Source organism: Crocodylus siamensis, chromosome 6 (assembly GCF_052110815.1).
Source record: "Crocodylus siamensis isolate JL-2025a chromosome 6, ASM5211081v1, whole genome shotgun sequence".
Lineage (NCBI taxonomy): Eukaryota > Metazoa > Chordata > Crocodylia > Crocodylidae > Crocodylus > Crocodylus siamensis.
Genome location: NC_143400.1, coordinates 77,113,675 through 77,132,442, shown reverse-complemented (window position 1 = coordinate 77,132,442; position 18,768 = coordinate 77,113,675). Strand labels below are relative to the sequence as shown.

At 38.5% G+C, this 18,768-nt stretch overlaps 2 protein-coding genes across 6 annotated transcripts in view; one reads left to right on the top strand and one right to left on the bottom strand.

The window, feature by feature from the left end:
• IFT80 (intraflagellar transport 80) overlaps positions 1-13,793 on the top strand; it is a 154,190-nt gene extending 140,397 nt beyond the window's left edge. The window contains exons 18-21 of the mRNA XM_090050581.1: positions 3,234-3,323; positions 3,418-3,590; positions 5,614-5,737; positions 12,590-13,793. Coding sequence (XP_089906707.1) covers positions 3,234-3,323; positions 3,418-3,590; positions 5,614-5,737; positions 12,590-12,703 — 501 coding nt within the window. The 3' untranslated portion in view covers positions 12,704-13,793. The remainder of the gene's footprint in view (positions 1-3,233; positions 3,324-3,417; positions 3,591-5,613; positions 5,738-12,589) is intronic.
• C6H3orf80 (chromosome 6 C3orf80 homolog) overlaps positions 1-18,768 on the bottom strand; it is a 59,104-nt gene that overhangs the window by 4,369 nt on the left and 35,967 nt on the right. For 2 of the 5 annotated variants that reach the window (XM_090050582.1, XM_090050587.1), the window contains 2 exons: positions 8,092-12,030; positions 6,693-6,861 (listed from right to left, as the gene is read on the bottom strand). The gene's annotated coding sequence lies outside the window, so the exon portion shown is untranslated. Of the gene's footprint in view, positions 1-4,360; positions 4,417-6,692; positions 6,862-8,091; positions 12,031-18,768 lie in introns of all 5 variants that reach the window. The other 3 variants (XM_090050583.1, XM_090050584.1, XM_090050585.1) reach the window with 3 other exon arrangements.

Genomic DNA, 18,768 nt, shown 5'->3' with positions numbered 1-18,768 from the left:
CTGGTACAGGTTACCCAGAGAGGTTGTGGCATCTCCATCCTTGGAGGTTTTTTAGACCCAGCTAGACCAAAGCCTTGGCTGGGATGATATTTTTGGGGATGGTCCTGCTTTGAGCAGAGGGTTGGAGTAGATGACCTCCTGAGGGTCCTTCCAACACTAACTTTCTATGATATACTTTAAAGCATAAGTAATCATTTCCAAATATGTACATGTACTAAATTGCAATGGAATTTATTCCTGATAAGTAGTTGGTTTATAGTTAGTTACTTGTTCTCTGTGATACTTGCTAAGCAAACCCTCTGATGTTCTACAGCTTTTCTTAGCTCACCAGACATAGCCAATCTACTGTTACATTTTGTAGAATTCTATTTTGGCAATTGGTATATGTAAAGTTGTAAAGCAAAAAGCTTTGACTGATTATTTTATTTCATTGTAACCATGTAATTCTTGCATAGTGAGCCCTTGGAATTTTATGGTGAGGAATGGTACAGTGTCTGTTTATCTCTGTAATCATACAGTTTGCGTATGCAAGCCAGAATATGTAGAACTTATACTTGGATTTTTTGTATATCTAGTTTTCAGCATTATAAAAGTCAAATCATACTATTGTTACCTATGACTTAGTATAGTATGCAAGATACATCTATGAAAAGTTGAAAATCATAGAATTGTAGAAAAATGGAGCTGGAAGGGACATCACAAAGTCATTTAGTCCAGCCCTCTACTGAAGGCAGGATCATTGTTGATTAAAGCCATCTCAGCCAATTTTCTGTCTCACATCCTCTTGACTAATTTCCAGTGATAGAGATTCCACAACTTCTCTAGCTAGATTTTTCCAGTGCTTGGCCACCCTCACAGTCAGAAAATTCTTCCTAATCTCTAACCTGAATTTTCTCTAGGCCATTATTCTTGGTTCTGTCTTCTATTCCCACAAAAAAAAGCCCATCTCCATTCTCACTGTAATAGAACCTCTGAAGTATTTGAAGACTGTTTTCAAATCCCCACTCATTCTTTTCTTCTTCAAGTTAAATAACCATATTTTTTCCAGCCTTTCCTCATAAGTCTTGCATCCCAAGCCCATAATAATTTGTGCCGCTCTGTGCTGGATACAAACTGTCCACAGCCTTCTTGAAATGTAGGACCCAAAACTGGACACAGGATTCCTAAGTGAGGTTTCACCAGTGCCAAATAAGGTGGAAGAGTCATTTCCCTTGATTTCCAAGTAACATTTATGTTAATACAACCCAGTATACTTTTGACCTTTTTTCTGGCAAGAAGAGCACACTCTTGACTCATATTCAACTTATAGAATACTGTAACCCCCTGGTCCTTCTCTGCAGTACTACAGCCTAGCCAGTCATTCCCCAGTCCATATTTGAGCATACAACTATTCTGTTCCAAGTGCAGGACTTTGTTCTTGGCTAACTGCAAAATAGCTAACTACACAACATTGGTCACTTATGGATAATCAGTCATCATTACCTATCCATTTGGAGTGATGAATTAATCAGATTTTCCTGTGTTTCTGTAGTACAGTAAAAGCTCCATAAACCGGCACCTTACAAGCCGGCATGTTCTGTTAACCAGCATGCCAGCTTGTAAGGTAAAGGGCACTGCAGGCTGCACGGGGCTCACCTCCCTGTCCCTCAGGGCCCAAAGGGAGGGGTGGCAATGCTGCGGGAGGGGCAGGAGAAGCAGCGGCCTGAACAGGCAAAGATGCCTGTTTGGGCCACTCACTGAGCGGCTTGGGTGCCAGATAACAAAGCTTTTACTGTATTTGGATAAATAAATAGGCCAATAAATGTTAGATATAGATAGATATCTATATATAGATAGATATAGAGGGTTAGATATCTATATATATATCTATATATATAGATATATATATATAAATTTTTTAAAACTTTAAGTCACCATTTGCTTTGGTATTTATACTGAGGTTTTTTTCCAATATTTGATGGTTATAATTTTAAATGCAGTGCTTAATTAAATGACTGTGTAATTTCAGTGCACCCCTTCTTACATCTGCCGTTCTCTTGAAATTTTTTAAAATCAGTCTAAATCATGAGCATATATAAGCCATTTATTATAAGTGGTAAATTTTAAAATATTCTTTCCCTATATATTTACATTTTCTAAAATCTCTTTTCATGTAATTATAGTTTCTTAATCATATAGGCTTTTGATAGTCATAATTTCTTGCAGCTGTTTACTGTCTTTGCACTGTACATGTCCAGTGAGTTTAGGTGTGGTTAAGCATTAGGACTGATTAAAAGAGAAATTGTTTAAAAGCTTCAGAGCTTTTTTCATCCCCTTTCTGTCTGTCTTTTCTTACCTTCCTGCTCCCTTTCATCATCTTTCCTTACCTGCTCCTGCCTGCCTACAAACCTGTCAGGAATAATACAGTTTTATTTACATTGCATTTCAAAAGTTGATCGGAGGCATAAGTTTGAGCATTTTCTGAGTGAAGAGACATTTAGGGCAGTCTTGCCGGGGAAATTCCAAGAAAGAGAGAAATTCTGATACAAGCACAGACAGACATTTAAATTTGTTCTTGTTTAAGTTAATAATAAAGAAATGATTTAGGAACAATGTAAGGCCCAAGTCTTGCAGGTAGGAGGATTAGCTTTATGCACCCTAGTGAACTCAGCATGACTCATTTATATAGTTACATGCCAAAGTATCAGTGATCTAAAGAGAGTAGTTTGGATATACCTAGCATATGTGTTTACCGTATTTTAAGTAGGTAGGATTTTCATATTGCTTATAAGGGCCTGTCCACACTATGGTAAACAATGCATTTTAAAATTGTGTTAACAAATCTATTTTAATTAAGATTTAAAACAACTGCAACTTCTTCTTGGGTATTTCTGTTTCTTTTAAATATGAGATATAACAACAAGAGTTGAGAGATTTTCATATTTGTTATTTACAGAGACATAGGCATACAATTATGCAAAACTATGCTCCGTAGTTGGCTGTAAATCAGTATAAGCTCACTACAGCATAGAAATTTTTGTATTGGTTAGTAACTGAGAAATAATGTAATGATTATACTAGTGAGATATCCAGAACTAGTGTGTAGGGAACTGAGAAAACTTTCACAGTTATGTACCCATGCATAATTTTCACCAGGTGAACAAACATCCTCCCTGAACTCTTTGAGAGAACTGTGTTTCATTATAATATAGAATTTAAGAAATTTTAGGGCTTTTATTTTGTTTTAATTTTAGGATCAAACAATGTGGGCATGTTTAGCTGCAATGGCAGTTGCTAACAAGGACATGACAACAGCAGAAATAGCCTATGCAGCAATTGGTGAGGTAAGTAGTTGGGGTTTAACTATTCTTAGCTAACTGATTGCAGTGCAGATTTAGTTAGTTTATTTCATTAAACTGTCACACTTCTTTGTAACAGATTGACAAAGTTCAGTACATCAATTCAATCAAAGATCTTCCATCAAAAGAATCAAGGATGGCTCATATACTGATGTTCAGTGGAAATATACAAGATGCTGAAACCTTGCTTCTACAAGCTGGTCTTATTTATCAAGCTATTCAAGTCAACATTAATCTTTACAACTGGAATAGGTAGTATTTCTCTCAACATACTGCTGCTGTTAGTGTTAATAATCTTACTGAGGTGACATTTTAAATATTTAAAAAATTAATATTTTTTCTCTATAGTTGCCAAGATCTTGAATTAAATCATATATCAATTGTTCAGTAAAGAAATACATTATTATAACATTAGATTTCTTGTTTTTAAAGTAAGTATTATTTCTGTAGTTAAGGGACTATGCCAGTGTTTCTGCCCCTTCATACTGTAACTATCTACAGTACCCTCAGAGACGCTTTTGAAAGGCATTTTAACGTTTTCATAAATAGAGAGGGAAAAAATGAGTCATCAGCAAAAATTTATGATTTATGTGGGTCTCCAAAAATTAAAGATGTTTTGAAATATCTTGCTTAAAGCAGGTATATGGCTTCACTAGCTGGTATTATGTCATTGGGAGAGAAAATATGAGTTAAGAATTTTTGTTCTTAAAAAATCAAACAATTTCTCATGTTTGCTCAAGGGTGTAAATCTCATCGCAGGAGTGTTTGAGGTTTACATGTTCAGCAAACCCTTTAAAAACTGGTGCTGCTATCAAAAGACAAAGAGTCTCTAGAGGGTTTTGTTCTCATTCTAATTGTCTCATGGTGAGAACAAAAAGCCCACAGGAGTAGGGAAAGTTTCCAACTTCTCCTGTCACCACAAAAAGCTCCTGCTTCTAGCTGAGGGTGTATGGGGAAGACTGTGTGCAGCCTGCCCACCCATTTGGTTGCTTGTAGTCTTCCTGCCCACTGCTGCCACTTACCTTCAGCTCTTGCTTCAGCCTCTACCTGCCTGGAGCTGGATCTGGAGCTGTGCCCACTGCAGAAGTAAGTGGCAGGGGGTCAGGGTGTGAGAGGGGCAAGCATTGCAGGCAGACAGGCAACAGGGAGTCAGGAATAGGCATGGGGAGCCAAGGGGTGGGGGAGAAGGGAGTAGGACATGTGGCAGGGATAAGTGGTGAAGGAGCAGGCACAAGCATGGAGCTGGACCCAGGCAGGTAGGAAAAGGGCAGGCAGAGGTCTGGCTGCTTTTCCTACCATAGCAGTGGAGGGTGGGGGTTATGAATGTAAGGTGATCCTCTAATAATAATATTCTATGCATGGAAACTCATAATAAATTTATAATTTTCCATGTATAGAATCTAATTATTGGAGGGCCATCTTAAATTTGAAGTCATCTGGAATTTGGGTAAATAAGATACATAACAGAAGGTAGAACAAGGGACTTTTAAATCACTTTTCAATCTGAATTTGTAAATGTACTTTCTAGGAAAAAATAAGCAATTGTAGTATGTTGGTAAGTTGGTATGTTCAGAATTTCATTTGCATATCTTATAGTAATTTAGAAAATATTATCACAATGAATATAGTATAAATATTCATAAGTATTCTATCCCACTCAACTAATCAGATTTTTTTTATCTGGCAAGCACATTATCAGTCTGATATTGGTAGTGTTGCCAAAAATATCTCACCTGGACAAATGTTTGAACTACCCATTTCTAAGCTTTTACAATTATTTTTATATCACTTAGAAATTATGCCCAGATTTATGATTTATTGTTGCAGTTGCTGAGCCTTCCCATCTTCATATCTTTAAAAGTGCTGACTTGTATATGCTATGAATATGTATGGTGATACTATTCAAGAGCCAAGAGATTCTTTTTTATTCACAGCAATAATTAATTAATTAATTATTGACTCTTATAGAGATTTTTTTTTTCATTTTCTGTTTTTAATAAAGTTTCCTGTTGTCATGTGTCCATAATAGGCTTAGAAAATGTACAGAAATAAAATGTTAGTTGTCATAATGAGCAACATAAAATACACTGTCCATTTCAGAGAAGTTGGCTACTTTCCACCACCTTTTATTAATACTAATGCAAAAATGCTTGGCACTTTGCATCAGCAAGATCTGTCTATCACTGTAAATCATATATTTTTAGAAAGCCAGAGAGAATATAGCTATGCCTGTGTGTTGATACGATATGACAAGCCCATTTTTGTTTGATTTTAGGGCACTAGAACTAGCGGTAAAACACAAGACACATGTTGATACAGTTCTGGCTTATCGACAGAAGTTCCTGGAAGATTTTGGTAAAAAAGAAACTAATAAACAATTTTTACAGTATGCTGAAGGTGTAAGTATTCTCTGGGGAATTTATCCTACATTTTCAGAAGGTCAGCTTACTTTTTGTAGTCATAAAATTGTGCACATAAGAAAAAGTGTGTACACATTTATGTCTTTCAATTCAGTGTAGAGCCAAATCTTTGTTGTTACACATTGATGTATCTGACTTTGGGTATAGATTAATAGTTTAATTCATAACTGGTAACATTTGTGGACAATATTTAGTAGAGGACCTAAAATGTGTGCGTGCAAATTTTGAAACTTGCAGGGACTGTGCAAATGCAGGAATGAACAGGGAGTTGGTCCTGAGTTTGGTGATTATTGTACAGATATTAACAGTGATTAATCTCTAAGGGTATCCAGACAAAAAAATAACAACCAGTCTTGAATTGTTACATTCTATATGATAAATACATTACTAAAATAGATTTCATAGGTATACAATTTTATAGAATCCCTATAATTCCTATTCAGAATTATGGTAGATCAGGTTAGTTGAAAACAAAGATATTAACCTCAGTTGGTTGGTTGATTAGCATTTTGTATGTTCTTAAAGGCTAAGAAGGAACGATTTTGATCATGTGCTAGAAGCAGGCATCTTCATGTATCTTCAGCATATTTTTACATCTGGGATGTACCAATGGTACAAACTGTAATAGTGGGACCTTTTAATAGCAGTGTTCTTTGGACTGTGTTCCTGACCCCTCCTGCCACTTCCTGACTGCTCCCGAATGTCCTGAGTGTGAAGTTATAAATGGGGTTCAGATCACCTGACCACTTCAGTTCCTTCCAACTACTGTGTCCAATGGATCGCATATCAGGTCCAGGCTCTTGACTCCAGGTCCTTCGTTTGGATAGTGCCATTTTATTAGTGTGCTTAGCTTTCTATGGTAATTAGCTTTTGGCATTTAAGGGTGATGTATTAATTTAAAAAATAAGCAAGCAAGCAAGTAAGTGTAAGATACCTAGCTGGCTGGGAGGTTCACCTCTCTTCAAGATAATTCAGTCTGTTGTACTTCCACTTCAAGAAGGCAGAAAGAGCAATAGAACAGATTCCACACACTACTGCTGCAAGAGGTTCTAGCAGTCAAGGCCTCCTAATCCAGTACATCTTGTGGATGAGTGCGCATAGACCTGGGGGGAAGAGAGAAGAGACCACTGAAACAGATGGCTTTAAGTTCCAAGCACTAAGAAACCTCTTATAACTAAACATGATTCTGAACTTTTGAATCTATTGAGAATCAAGCCCACCATGATAGTCATAAACTCTGTGAGGAGAAGTTAACACCCCCAGACTTAGTTCTGAGAAGCTTAGGAAGTTCCAAGCAAAAATCTAATTTGCACATTTTGTGCCAAAACCTGTTCAGTTACCATAATGTATTGGCATACTAAAAATAATGTCTTTAGACAAAGATGGCTGTATTTGCAAAATTCATACCTAGAGGAACAGCTTGTTGCACGGCTAGAAAAGGTCAGTCTTACTACCCAAGAAAAGATTCCTTTTGTAGGGGCAGTTTGGCTTGCAGAATGGTACAGCTTTTCTGTCAGAAAGCCACTGCCAGGTCCCATATCAAAGAGTGATATTCTTTCTCAGATTAATGGACCTTATCAGCAGGTTGTGCCCACACTCCTGCTCTGACTTAAAACAAGAGGTTCCTGGCTAGAGGGTCTTGCCCCTCTGCTCAGGGCCAGATTGATCGCCGTATTTGGGGTCAGGAAATAATTTTACCCCATGGTGAAATCAGTACGGACTGTGGTGGTTTTTGCCTTCCTTTGTAGTGGGGGTGTGTGGTCCTCTTCCTTGGATCTCCTGAGTGTGTTTTAACGACCTCTGCATCAGCAGGACATTGGCTGCTGTGGTCCCCCTGCTTTACATGTGGCAGGTTCAGGTGTTATATCTTGTAGTTGTGTCAGGGCTGATTGTGTAGTTTGCCTGATAGTTTAGGTAATGATTTGTATAGGATGTTTTGGATAAGGATGATCCTTCCTCAGGTGGGGGGTTAGGCTAGATGACCTATGGAGATCCCTTTCAGCCTTACTTCTCTGATTCTGCAACCTCAGTTTTTTATGTACTATCTTGTGCTCTGATGCATTCCTAGTCATATTGATGATATCTTTCAGGCACCCATTCCACTTAGAATAATCTGCAGGATTGCAATGTAGAGCTCCATAGAGGTGTTTATAAAACTAGTTCTTGGACTGTATCTACGTCTGAGGTTTAATTTGGCTAAGTAATACTTTGGTCCTTTTTTTCTTGAAGGGAAGTATTGTTTATTAAAATACCCCAAGAGTTGGAATATGCAGAAGACACTTGTAAGTAGTGTTCTTTAAGATGTACTTTGTGTATTCATGCTTGCTGCTCACCTTCCTATGTTCCTAAGAGTTCTAATTATAATCTCAGACTTGCAGGCAGAAGTGGTGGGAACTGTAGCTGAACTTCACCCTCAAAATATTCAGGAATAGAGAAAAGAGGGTCAGGGAGCAGGTCAGGAATAGAGAAAAGAGGTTAGGGAGCATATCAAACGTTCTACTGACGCATTCCAGGAGTGTAAATATACATAGTACATAGATTTCATAAATTTCTAGGTTCAGGAGGGACCTATTATATCATCGAGTCTGACCCCCTGCTCTGGGTAGCAAAGAGCATTGAGGTCAAATAACTCCAGCCAGATGCTTGTCTAATCTCCTTTTGAACACCTCCAAGGTAGGAGAAAGCACCACCTCCCTTGGAAGTCTATTCCATACTTTGGCAATCCTTACCATAAAGAATTTTTTCCGGATGTCCAATCTAAATCTACTCTCTTTCAGTTTATGGTCATTGTTTCTAGTAACCCCGAAGGGGGATCCTGGTAAACAGAGTACCCCCTATTCCCTGCTGACCCCACCCCGATGAGTTTGTAGACAGCAACAAAATCACCTCTCAGCCTTCTCTTGCGGAGACTGAAGAGATTCAGGTCCCTCAATCTGTCATCATAGGATCTTACCCACAGGCCTTCAACCATACGAGTAGCCCTCCACCGAACCCTTTCATATCCATATCCCTCTTGAAGTGTGGCACCCAAAACTGGACTCAGTACTCCAGTTGCAGCCTCACCAATGCCGCATAGAGGGGAAGTATCACCTCCCTAGACCTGTTCGTGATGCACCTACTGATGCAAGACAGCGTGCAGTTAGCCTTACTACCTTGTCACTCTGTTCATTTTTGCATCGACTATGACTCCAAGATCCCTTTCCACTGCTGTGCTACTTAGAATGGTATTTTCTATAGGTCTATAGGTTTCTACAGTCTATAGGTGTACTGGTGATTCTTTCTCCCCAGGTGTAGCACTTTGCACTTATCTTTGTTAAATTCCATCCTATTCTAATCCACCCACTTGCCCAGTCTGTCCAAATCCACCTGAATTTGCTCCCTACCCTCTAGTGTGTTTACTCTACAACATAGTTTGGTGTCATCTGTGAATTTGGACAGGGTGCTTTCTACACCCTCATCCAAATTACTGATGAAGATATTGAACAGTACTGGTCCAAGGACAGGGCCTTGGGGGACACCACTGCCCATGTCTCTCCAGTTAGAAACCGACCCATCCACCACCACTCTCTGTCTGCGTCCCATAAGCCAGTTTTCCACCCACCTGACTGTGAAAAAATCCATGTCACAGCTACTTAGTTTACTTGTAAGAATTGGGTGTGACACTGTCGAAAGCCTTTTTTAAAATCCAAATAAATAACATCTACCTCTACTCCTGCATCTGAGCACTTTGTGACCTAGTCATAAAAAGAGACCAGGTTAGTCAGGCAAGATCTGCCTGCTAATAACCCATGCTGGGTGCCCCTTAACATATTATTACCTGCTGGCCCCCCACAAATATGATCCTTAATGATTTTTTCTAAGGTCTTGCCAAGAATAAGGTGAGGTTAACTGGCCCATAGTTACCACGGTCCTCCTTCCTCCCCTTCTTCAAAATAGTGACCACATTTTCCCTTTTCCAGTCTTCTAGGACCTGTCCTGAGTTCCATGAATGCTCAAATAGTTGCACCAGTGGTTTCGCTATGACACTGGCCAATTCCTTTAGTACCCTTGGGTGAAGATCATCAGGGCCTGCCAACTTAAATACTTCCAACCCCTCCAAGTGCCCCTTCACCAAGTCAGCACTGACTCTTGGTGGATTGGTATCTTTCTCAAGCCAGACTAAAGTCTGGTTGGGAGGTGTGTTTGTATCCATAACCAGGAACACAGATGCAAAGAAACTGTTTAAGAGCTCAGCTTTGTCCATCCTATCTGTTACAAATTGCCCTAGTCCATCCTGTAGTGGCCCTATGTTACCCTGCACCTTCTTCCTGCTCCCTACGCACTTAAAGAAGGACTTTTTGTTACCCTTAATCTTTGTTGCCAGCCTAAGTTCTGTTTCTGCTTTGGCCTTCCTCACTGTTTCCCTGCAAGCATGAGCCAAGCACATATACTCCTCCTTGGTGGCTGTCTGCTGCTTCCATCACCTGTAAGCCTCTCTTTTCCCCTGTAGGCTCTCCTGGATTTCCATGCTCCGCCAAGAGGGTTTCTTGGCTCTTTTGCCTCCCTTTATATGTACTGGGTTGGTAGCCCTCTGTGCCCGCAGGAGCAGTCCCTTGAGGAACTCTCACCCTTCCTGGACTCCCATGTCACCCGATGTTATTACCCCTCAGTCCTACTCTAACTAATCTCCTGAGCTTGTTGAAGTTGGCCTTCCAGAAGTTCTGGCACTTCTGCCCTACTAGTTATCTTTCCCACCTTACGACGCATAGTGAATCCTATCAACAGGTGGTCGCTATCTCCTAGGTTACCTTGTACTTGCAGATCTCTCACCAAGTCTTCCCCTGTGGCCAGGACCAAGTCAAGTAAGGTATATCCCCTAGTGGGACTGCATACCTCCTGTGTTAGGTGCAGGTCCTTACATCTCTAAGACCTCCAGTTACAGCTGAATAACCTTTATTTTAGGTTCTGCTGGGGTTCAAGCCCAGAAGAGTAACCATGAAAAGTTGTTGAGCAACCAAAAAAAATGTCATGTGCACTGCAAGATTTGAATGTGAATCATATCTATAGACCAAAACGTTACGTGCGACTGTATGTACCACACTGCATGTATTGGATGCACAGTGGTAATATTAATCAGGAGTACATAACAGTTGGGCTGCTGAATTATGAATACAGTGAGAAACACAAGTGGCCAGTATTGGAATACCACTACCAAAATTCATTACGCTGATTTGATTTAGAGGTATTCATTTTTTGAAATAGGAGTATTGAGGGTGCAGTCCATTGTGGGCCAGCATTATGACTACTAGGCATCAGTTAGTATTACTTTTATCATAATGGCATTCTGATGTTCCAGTCATGTGCGACAATATAAAAATATAGATAATTTGAAAAAAATTACCTGTGTCAAGTGGTGTGAAACTGAATGGCTCTAGGAGGGTTGAGAATAAGTAGGTTGTTTATTTTTTTGGCTATGTAGCTGAGTTAAGTTGAAGTAAGATTGCCATTGAATTAGGGGCAATTTGTTTGTAATACTTCTTGGGTAACTTATCCTCATAATCAGTCTAAAATATGTTTTGATTTCTGCATCGTTTCCTTCTTCTGCCTGGGACTGGGAGCAGTGCAGTAGGGCAAGGGAAGTGCCTTGAATTAGCTGCATAGACTGGGTTGTCAGGAAAGCAGTAGAATAAGCAATTGCACTGCACTTTTAATCTTATAATGGTTCTTCATAACACCTTGTCACTCCCAATTCACAGGTCTTCTCCATCCCTCCAAGCAGACTATTGCAAGAAAGGATTTTCTCTGATACTTAGCTCAGCCTGCATCTCCCTCTTTCTTACATGTGAGGACGGGCATTTCATGCTTGAAAGCTTGTCCAGTAGCTCTCCCAGCTATACAGTTGGTCCTATAGAAGATATCATAAAAAGTCCTTGTGTCTCAGACATTTCCAGGACTGTCATGACTAGAACACTCCAACACTGATTTTTTCTCTAAATGTGACAGTCACCAGTGTGCATGAGTTCAGCTATTAATGCATATCAATCCTGGCCTGAAATAAGAAATCTGCTAGCAGAAAAAACAAAAGAATGAGATAAGATGCTGGTTTGGACAATGTAGCTGTATTACAGTCAAAAATGAACAGCATGCCAACAGTGTTTGACTATGAGAATGAGACATACCTACCTGGGAGCCAATCTGAATCCTTTTCATCTGTCTAGCATTCATAGTTTCACTGAAACAGGGTACTGTCACATATGATGTTTTTCAGCAGGTGGAAAAGTGCCAAGCCATAGCTGAAACATTTGTCAATACAAAAAACAAGTATCAAGTGGCAATCTTATTTTTCCATCAAATGACTAATGTAGATACCATCAATTTGCTTGATGGACTATTGGTATAGGAGAGGGAAGTTGCTTAATGTACCATTAATGAATGGTTCAATTCTGAGTGATGTGACAAATAGATTTCATTTGTTTTTAAGTTGGAAGAAGGCCAGTGGGCTCATCTAAATTTGTTTCCTTGTATCAGTATTTTCTTCCTACATATGATATTTGTTGTTGCAAAGTTTCAACTCTGTTTAATGTCAAAAATGGGAACCTGAGAGATCATACTCTTTATCAGAACATGTGGCATAGGCCCCTCCAGGTAATCTACACACATAGCTTCCATTAGTATTAACTGTAGCTATTTGTGTGCATCAAGAGGGGGCTTATGTAAAGAGTGAGCAAATTGTTTTGTAACTTGTACCTTAAAACACTCATGTTCTTCATTAGTAGACTTCTAATAAAATGTGAATGTGAAAATTAGTAGACTTCTAATAACATGCAGCTACTGTCTTTCCTATTCTTACAGCTGGAAGTTGATTGGGATAAAATCAAGGCCAAAATAGAGATGGAAATTGCTAAAGAGAGAGAACGAGCAGCAAGCACTCCACCGGTCAGGACCAGCGTGACTGTTCAGCACTAAGTGCCATACTGATCACATTAGTTAGTTGTTTTATCAGACATTAGTTACATCTGTGTATTAAAAAGTATAAGTAAGAATTAACATTATCCACAGAGTGAGAGAAGGAATTGGCAGTTTTGCTTTTGGACAATGTGCAGAATTTCTCACCGATGTGTTGTCAGTGCCCCTCCTGCTTCCCTTATCCACTGAAATCTGTGGAACTGTGTGAGCAAGGAAAGAGAATGGGGCTGGTCCTTGTCTTAATCTTTCAGCTTTTCATAGCTTTGGAGTAACCGTATTTAGTCTTTGGATACCTGGAGTTATACCGTGATGTATATGTTTAAGCTCCTAAATAAGCTTGTCTGATTTGCCAGCAGCTGCAGGGCTCAGGTACTTGCCCAGCTATGTGAAAAATGCAAGGCTATATTTGTAAACCAAAAAAAAGGAATATTTCATTTGCAGTTAAATGTATTAAACCATGAGAAGACTGTCCCAGTGTTGAAGTATTTTCAGATAATACATATAATTTATTATTTCAAATTAGTTGCTTGCAATTATATATTATGTTGTTGGGTAGCTTTTGGGAAAAAGATTATCATGGAAAAATCATCTCACATTTAATATAGCATGGAAGGTCTTCTAAATTTTAACAAAATATGTGTTTTCTGAAAATACCGAATATGCAATTAGCCATAGTGTTCAGAGCTTCATTTTGAAGTAGAATATCCTATCTATTTAGCTGAAGAATAACAGTTCATGTTTGTATGCTGTCCAGCTCACTTGGTTAAAATTTTAGTGGTGTTACACATATGCTATTTCATCAAAGTATACTCTTCTTTTTTTCCTGTTACATGCATATACCGTGGTTTGTCTGCATGATTCCTTTGCAATATTGGGATGTTAATGGATTACTGGTAGCTGAAAGACGTTAAAGTAATTATATATAATATTTATCTTTCAGATGTTAACACTAAAATGTTTTTATACATTCTGTGAATTTTTATCTGATTTAAATATTTTGTTTTGTAAATCATTATGTGGCAGGTATAAATCTTCCATATATTTCATATATTTCTTAATAAAAAATCAAATAAAGTACTTTATACAATTACCTGGTGTATTTTATTGATTTTCTCAGACTACTAATTAAAGCAGATAAATTCTATCTAGCACCTGCAACCCCTTTAAAGGCCCATTTCTTTAGTATGCTGAGCATGTCCTGCAAGCTGAACACCCTTCTCTTCCATTGACATATGAGAAGCACTTACTACTTGCAGGGCTGAGACCAAAATATCACTAATAGCCAATGTTTAATGTTAAGTTTATGGACCTTGGCACCACTTCATAATGCTATGTAAGTAAATTCTGAAGGCCAATCTAGTGGAAATGCAAGATTTGAGATCTGAACCCAAGCTTGCTCTCTTGTTCTTGAGCCAGCTGGGGCTAAGAGTACTGCAGAGACAGCAAATTCACCTGGCTTCCTGAAAATGCACAATGGAATTATTACCACAAGGAGGTTTTTTTTAAAATAAACTTTGTACTTGCAAAAGTTGCTAGTGATCAACTGCACTGAAGACTGTTACCTGTTTTATCCTCAGAACAAAGTACAGGCCATACAGCCGCAGAGCAAGCTGGCTCACTAATAAATGTCAAGATCAAGTGAAAATTATTTCAGTTATTCCTAATTGTATCTTAAATATTTTCATAGAACATTGCTTATTGTTTAGTTTAGTTGGATACTTGTGGCCAAATTCCAATTACTGTCTCCTTAGGTGCCCTGTAGTAAGTTGTTCCAATTCTGTTTTTTGATTTAGTTAGTGTTACTCTTAGAATCAAGTTTTCAGAGAGACTTGATGTTTATGAATCCAGAGTTTATTTTCTGTGAATATTCTTCAATATTAGTTAGCTTTGTAATCCTTTTCTTCGCCAAACTCAACTACTAGAATATTTACAGACAATAAACAAGCACAAATACTGTAAAAATAAATTAGTTTAAAAAACTAACATATAGTAAGGTAATCTTTCTGCAGTGTTTATCTAGTGCTACCCATATATATATAGTATGCGTCAGCCTTTGGTGGGCATCAAGCTTTGGGTGATTGAAAGGTGAAATCCTCTTTATTAATAGTCCACAGATCCATCCAGTCTTACTGCTACAAACAATATGGCAGAATTAATTTATGGGACTGCCAGATCCTCATCAGGGTTTTAGATACTCCAAAAGGTAATTTGAGCAAATTCTTTTGTTTTTACAATCCTGTTAAATTATTTTTTAGGTTTTTTGTGTACAGCAAACTGATTCTTGGACAGAATCCAGTCCTTGAACCGATTTATCTAGAGGAGTTTGGGGTGGGGAGGTTCCACATTGCAACTGCAGTTCTAGACTTTTGCCTTCTCTGCTTTGAGATGCTTTGTATTAATACAGTACACAATAGCTTTTGACTTTAGACGTCTGAGGTTTTCAGACAGTCTATATTGTACTTGTCCTTAATTATTTGCAGGTACTGTAGTACACTATATTACACTTGTCCTTAACTATTTGCAGAATAAAGAGATTTGCATATTACCAAGTACTATGGTAGGACCAGTACAACTTTCCTCCTGTTATTCCTGTCAAGTTACCTCCTGCTCCAACTTGTTTGTATTATGTAACTTCCACAATCAGAGTTAAGACAACAGAAAATTAACTAGTGATGCAGGAAGACCCTACACTAGATGATCAAGTACCCAGTATCTGCCTGCTAGGTAACTACTGTATTTTCATGGCTGCACTTATCAAAATTTCCTCCTGTTGTCTGAGAAGTAGAAGTGAGTACAACTGAACTATAACTGTTCTAGTCAGTGTTGTGATTGATTAGCCTTTCAGATATAAATACAATTTTGGTGTAGTAGTATAAGCATCTTAGTAGTCCATGTACCCTTAGCACTTATCAATATCAATCCCCATTATAGTTAGTTTATTTTGCATATAAAGAACTTGGTTAGATTGTAAAACTGTAAGATATACAGTGTCACGCTAAGTGAGAGAGAAGCTGATCAGTGCAATATTTAAAGGCCAGGAGTCAGTAATGAATATAATGAGAAAGTCTCATAGCAATGTCAGTTTAGTTCAAACATCCACAAATTATATTTAATTGCCATTGCACATGATCTTGTAAACCTCATCTGAAAAAGTTACTTATTGAAAATTGGTACTTTAGGGTTTGGAGGTTGGGGGGTTTCTTGGTGGGGTTCAGTCTCCTGATGTAAAAATTAACAACTGAAATAATCTGTCAATGTAATGTTAGCACCCTATACTATAATGTTGGAGCCCTGGATGCTCTGTTGACATCAGTAAGATGCCCCACGCATCAGGAAAGTACAAGGATATTACATTGTAGTAAGGGATGGAATATTGTATGCACTACTACCGTTATCTCTAGTTGTTCAAGGGAGGTCACAGCATTGCATGTCAGGAAAGTAGGAGTCTGAACACAACTTAGGAGCCAGGAACTCCAGAATTTGACTGGGAATTCCCTTATGACTTTGCATAAATCAAGAGGGCTTCCTGTCTCAGTTTCTCCTCTGAAAATTAGAACAATCTGTATTTGCTTACTTTGCAGAGTTGTTCTGCAGATTAATTATCTAGTATTCATAATACACTTTAGTAAGGAAGTGTTAGTAAGTACTAATTATTGTGAGTTTTATAATACCTGGCTTTTCATCCATAACTCTCAAAAGAGTTTTATAAAGAAACAATATTGTTATTCCTACTTTATAGTTGAGACAAAAGGTGAACTTACTTGCTTGACATCACCCAGTAGACCATGGACAGGCAGGAAATAGAAGCCAGGCCACTTTGGTCCCAGTACAGTGTCTTGTTCACTATTTTTTTTAAGCCCACTGGACACCAAAACACTTTATATAAGCCACTGGAATACCAGGGACTAGATTTTCAAAATGCTACTTGCCATTTTCCCACTGGCAAAACAGTGGGAATAGCTTCCCAGGATCTGTCTGAGTTACTCCAGGGTTTCATCCAAATCTACAGGGGCTAGAGTGGTGCAGGCACTAAGCTGCATGGTTGACAGCTCAGAGGTCTCAAGTTTGAGGTCACAGCAGAAGTGCTCACAGCGCAGCTCTATCAGATTCCAATGAATCTGCAAATTTTGCTAAATGCCTTGTGACAAAGACACAAAAATGAAAAGGTCCAAATCTATCAACTTTCATTTCTGAGCTAAATTTCAGCACTGAACAAAACAAAAAAATGTTCTGGAATTTCCTTTGAGACTCTCAGTCTTTGCTATTTTTTCATAAAAGTATGTAGATTATAACAAATTGTGAAGGGAAATATTGGTGGTAGAAAGAAAACTGATAAGAGAGAACCTATTCACATATAAAATTATCACACATCAGTATTTCTGATTCCAAAAGAAGCGAAGTGAGAAGCAAAAAGCTGTGTTCCACTGATATATCTTCAGGAATTTCAAGCACCACGTAGCTGTTACATAGACTATATTATTTTTAAAAAAACAAAATTACTGCATCATGTTGGAATAAGGCCAGCCTTCCATACTTCTTGAAGCATACCTGGCAAATCTGCCTGAAAAGTAATATAATCCAAACACACTTGCTTTGGAATGCTATACTGAAATGAGATATGGGTTTATCGATAATATTTTTCAAACAATTAATTGGGCACTTTCTTCATTTATACATAAATGTATTTTTCTGTCAAAATATGTTCTCTCCTGTAGGAAGAGCTGCAAGGTGGGATGTGCTGCAAATGTTTGCCCATCACAATAATGCTAGGGCCCCACCTTACTGTTGGTGAAACTGGATGGTGGAGTTTTGGGCTGCTTGTCTGAATTAAAAGTGTTCACAAGTGTTTGGCCCTGTAATAAAAGAGATACTTTTGCTTTTGTGGAGCTAACATACCACAAGATCAAGACGTTAAACCACAGACATGGATTTCATGTTACTTTACCCTTCATGTAATTCCTTTAATTTAGAAGCTTAGTGGTGTGGTTCTTGATGGTTGCACATGCCAGTGAGAATTGAGTCCTGTACCCCACAACCTTCCAAGGTCGAGTGTTGAACAAGAGAACAGTCGCCTGGAGGTATAAGATGCGATTTTGAATTTCTTCTGGCTGAAAATGGCATTGTATCCAGATCCTCTGAGTCCTGAGAGAATGCTCTAACCACTGGGTTATTACATAAAAGGTGATAGTGACAATGGCCTGTTTTTAAATTGAAAGAGGAGATTGTGAGGGACTCAATCCTGTTAGTATGTGTTACTATTGCTTCAAGCACACCCACTGAATGGGGTGTAAACTCACTGATGTTCTAGTTCCCAATCAGCTCTGGTGGAAAACTTTGCTTTCTTTGTGGACTTACATGGTGCTCAGGCCTTCTGTAGCACCTCTACAAAGGTGCTACCCATATCAAAAAAATGGATGCCCAATATTGGATTATAAAAGTGAAAAGGGAGATGAAAAACAACAGTGCAAATGGATACCATCATCCTGGATAGAAAGGAAATACACAGAGAGGCAATGTTTTCTTCACTTAAACATGAAATTACAAGCCAGACAGACTCAAGGAAGCTTCCAAGTGGAAAACTGCAGGAGTAAACTGTAGTCTGCATGTGTACAATGGAGTGGCTCAACAATTCCAGGATTTGCTGAGGGAGGATCTTGCAGAGCTGCCTGCAGTTAGCAAACTGTTGGTTGAGGTAGCAGGTAAATGATATGAGCTGCATATAGACAAATTTCAAGAGAGTTCTGATAAGGGACATTATCTTCCTTTGGATGCCTACCTCTTTCCATAAAGAGGATAGATTAATTGCTGAAGGGATGGGAGACACTTGCAAGTATTTCCATTGGTCTTGTGGGAAATTAAAAATAACAAGATCTGCTTGATCATCTGACATTTTGCCATCTTCTTTCCTAGTATGGCTGCTTCCATCCCAGACATGAAGGATGGGGGAAGTACTGAAAGTAACAGAAAAAAGCAAAGGTCCCTTGAAAGGATAAATAGAAGATACTTCAGCAAACCAGAGTGACAGCAAAGTGGGCCATAATATGGCTACTGAGAGGTAAGAGGAT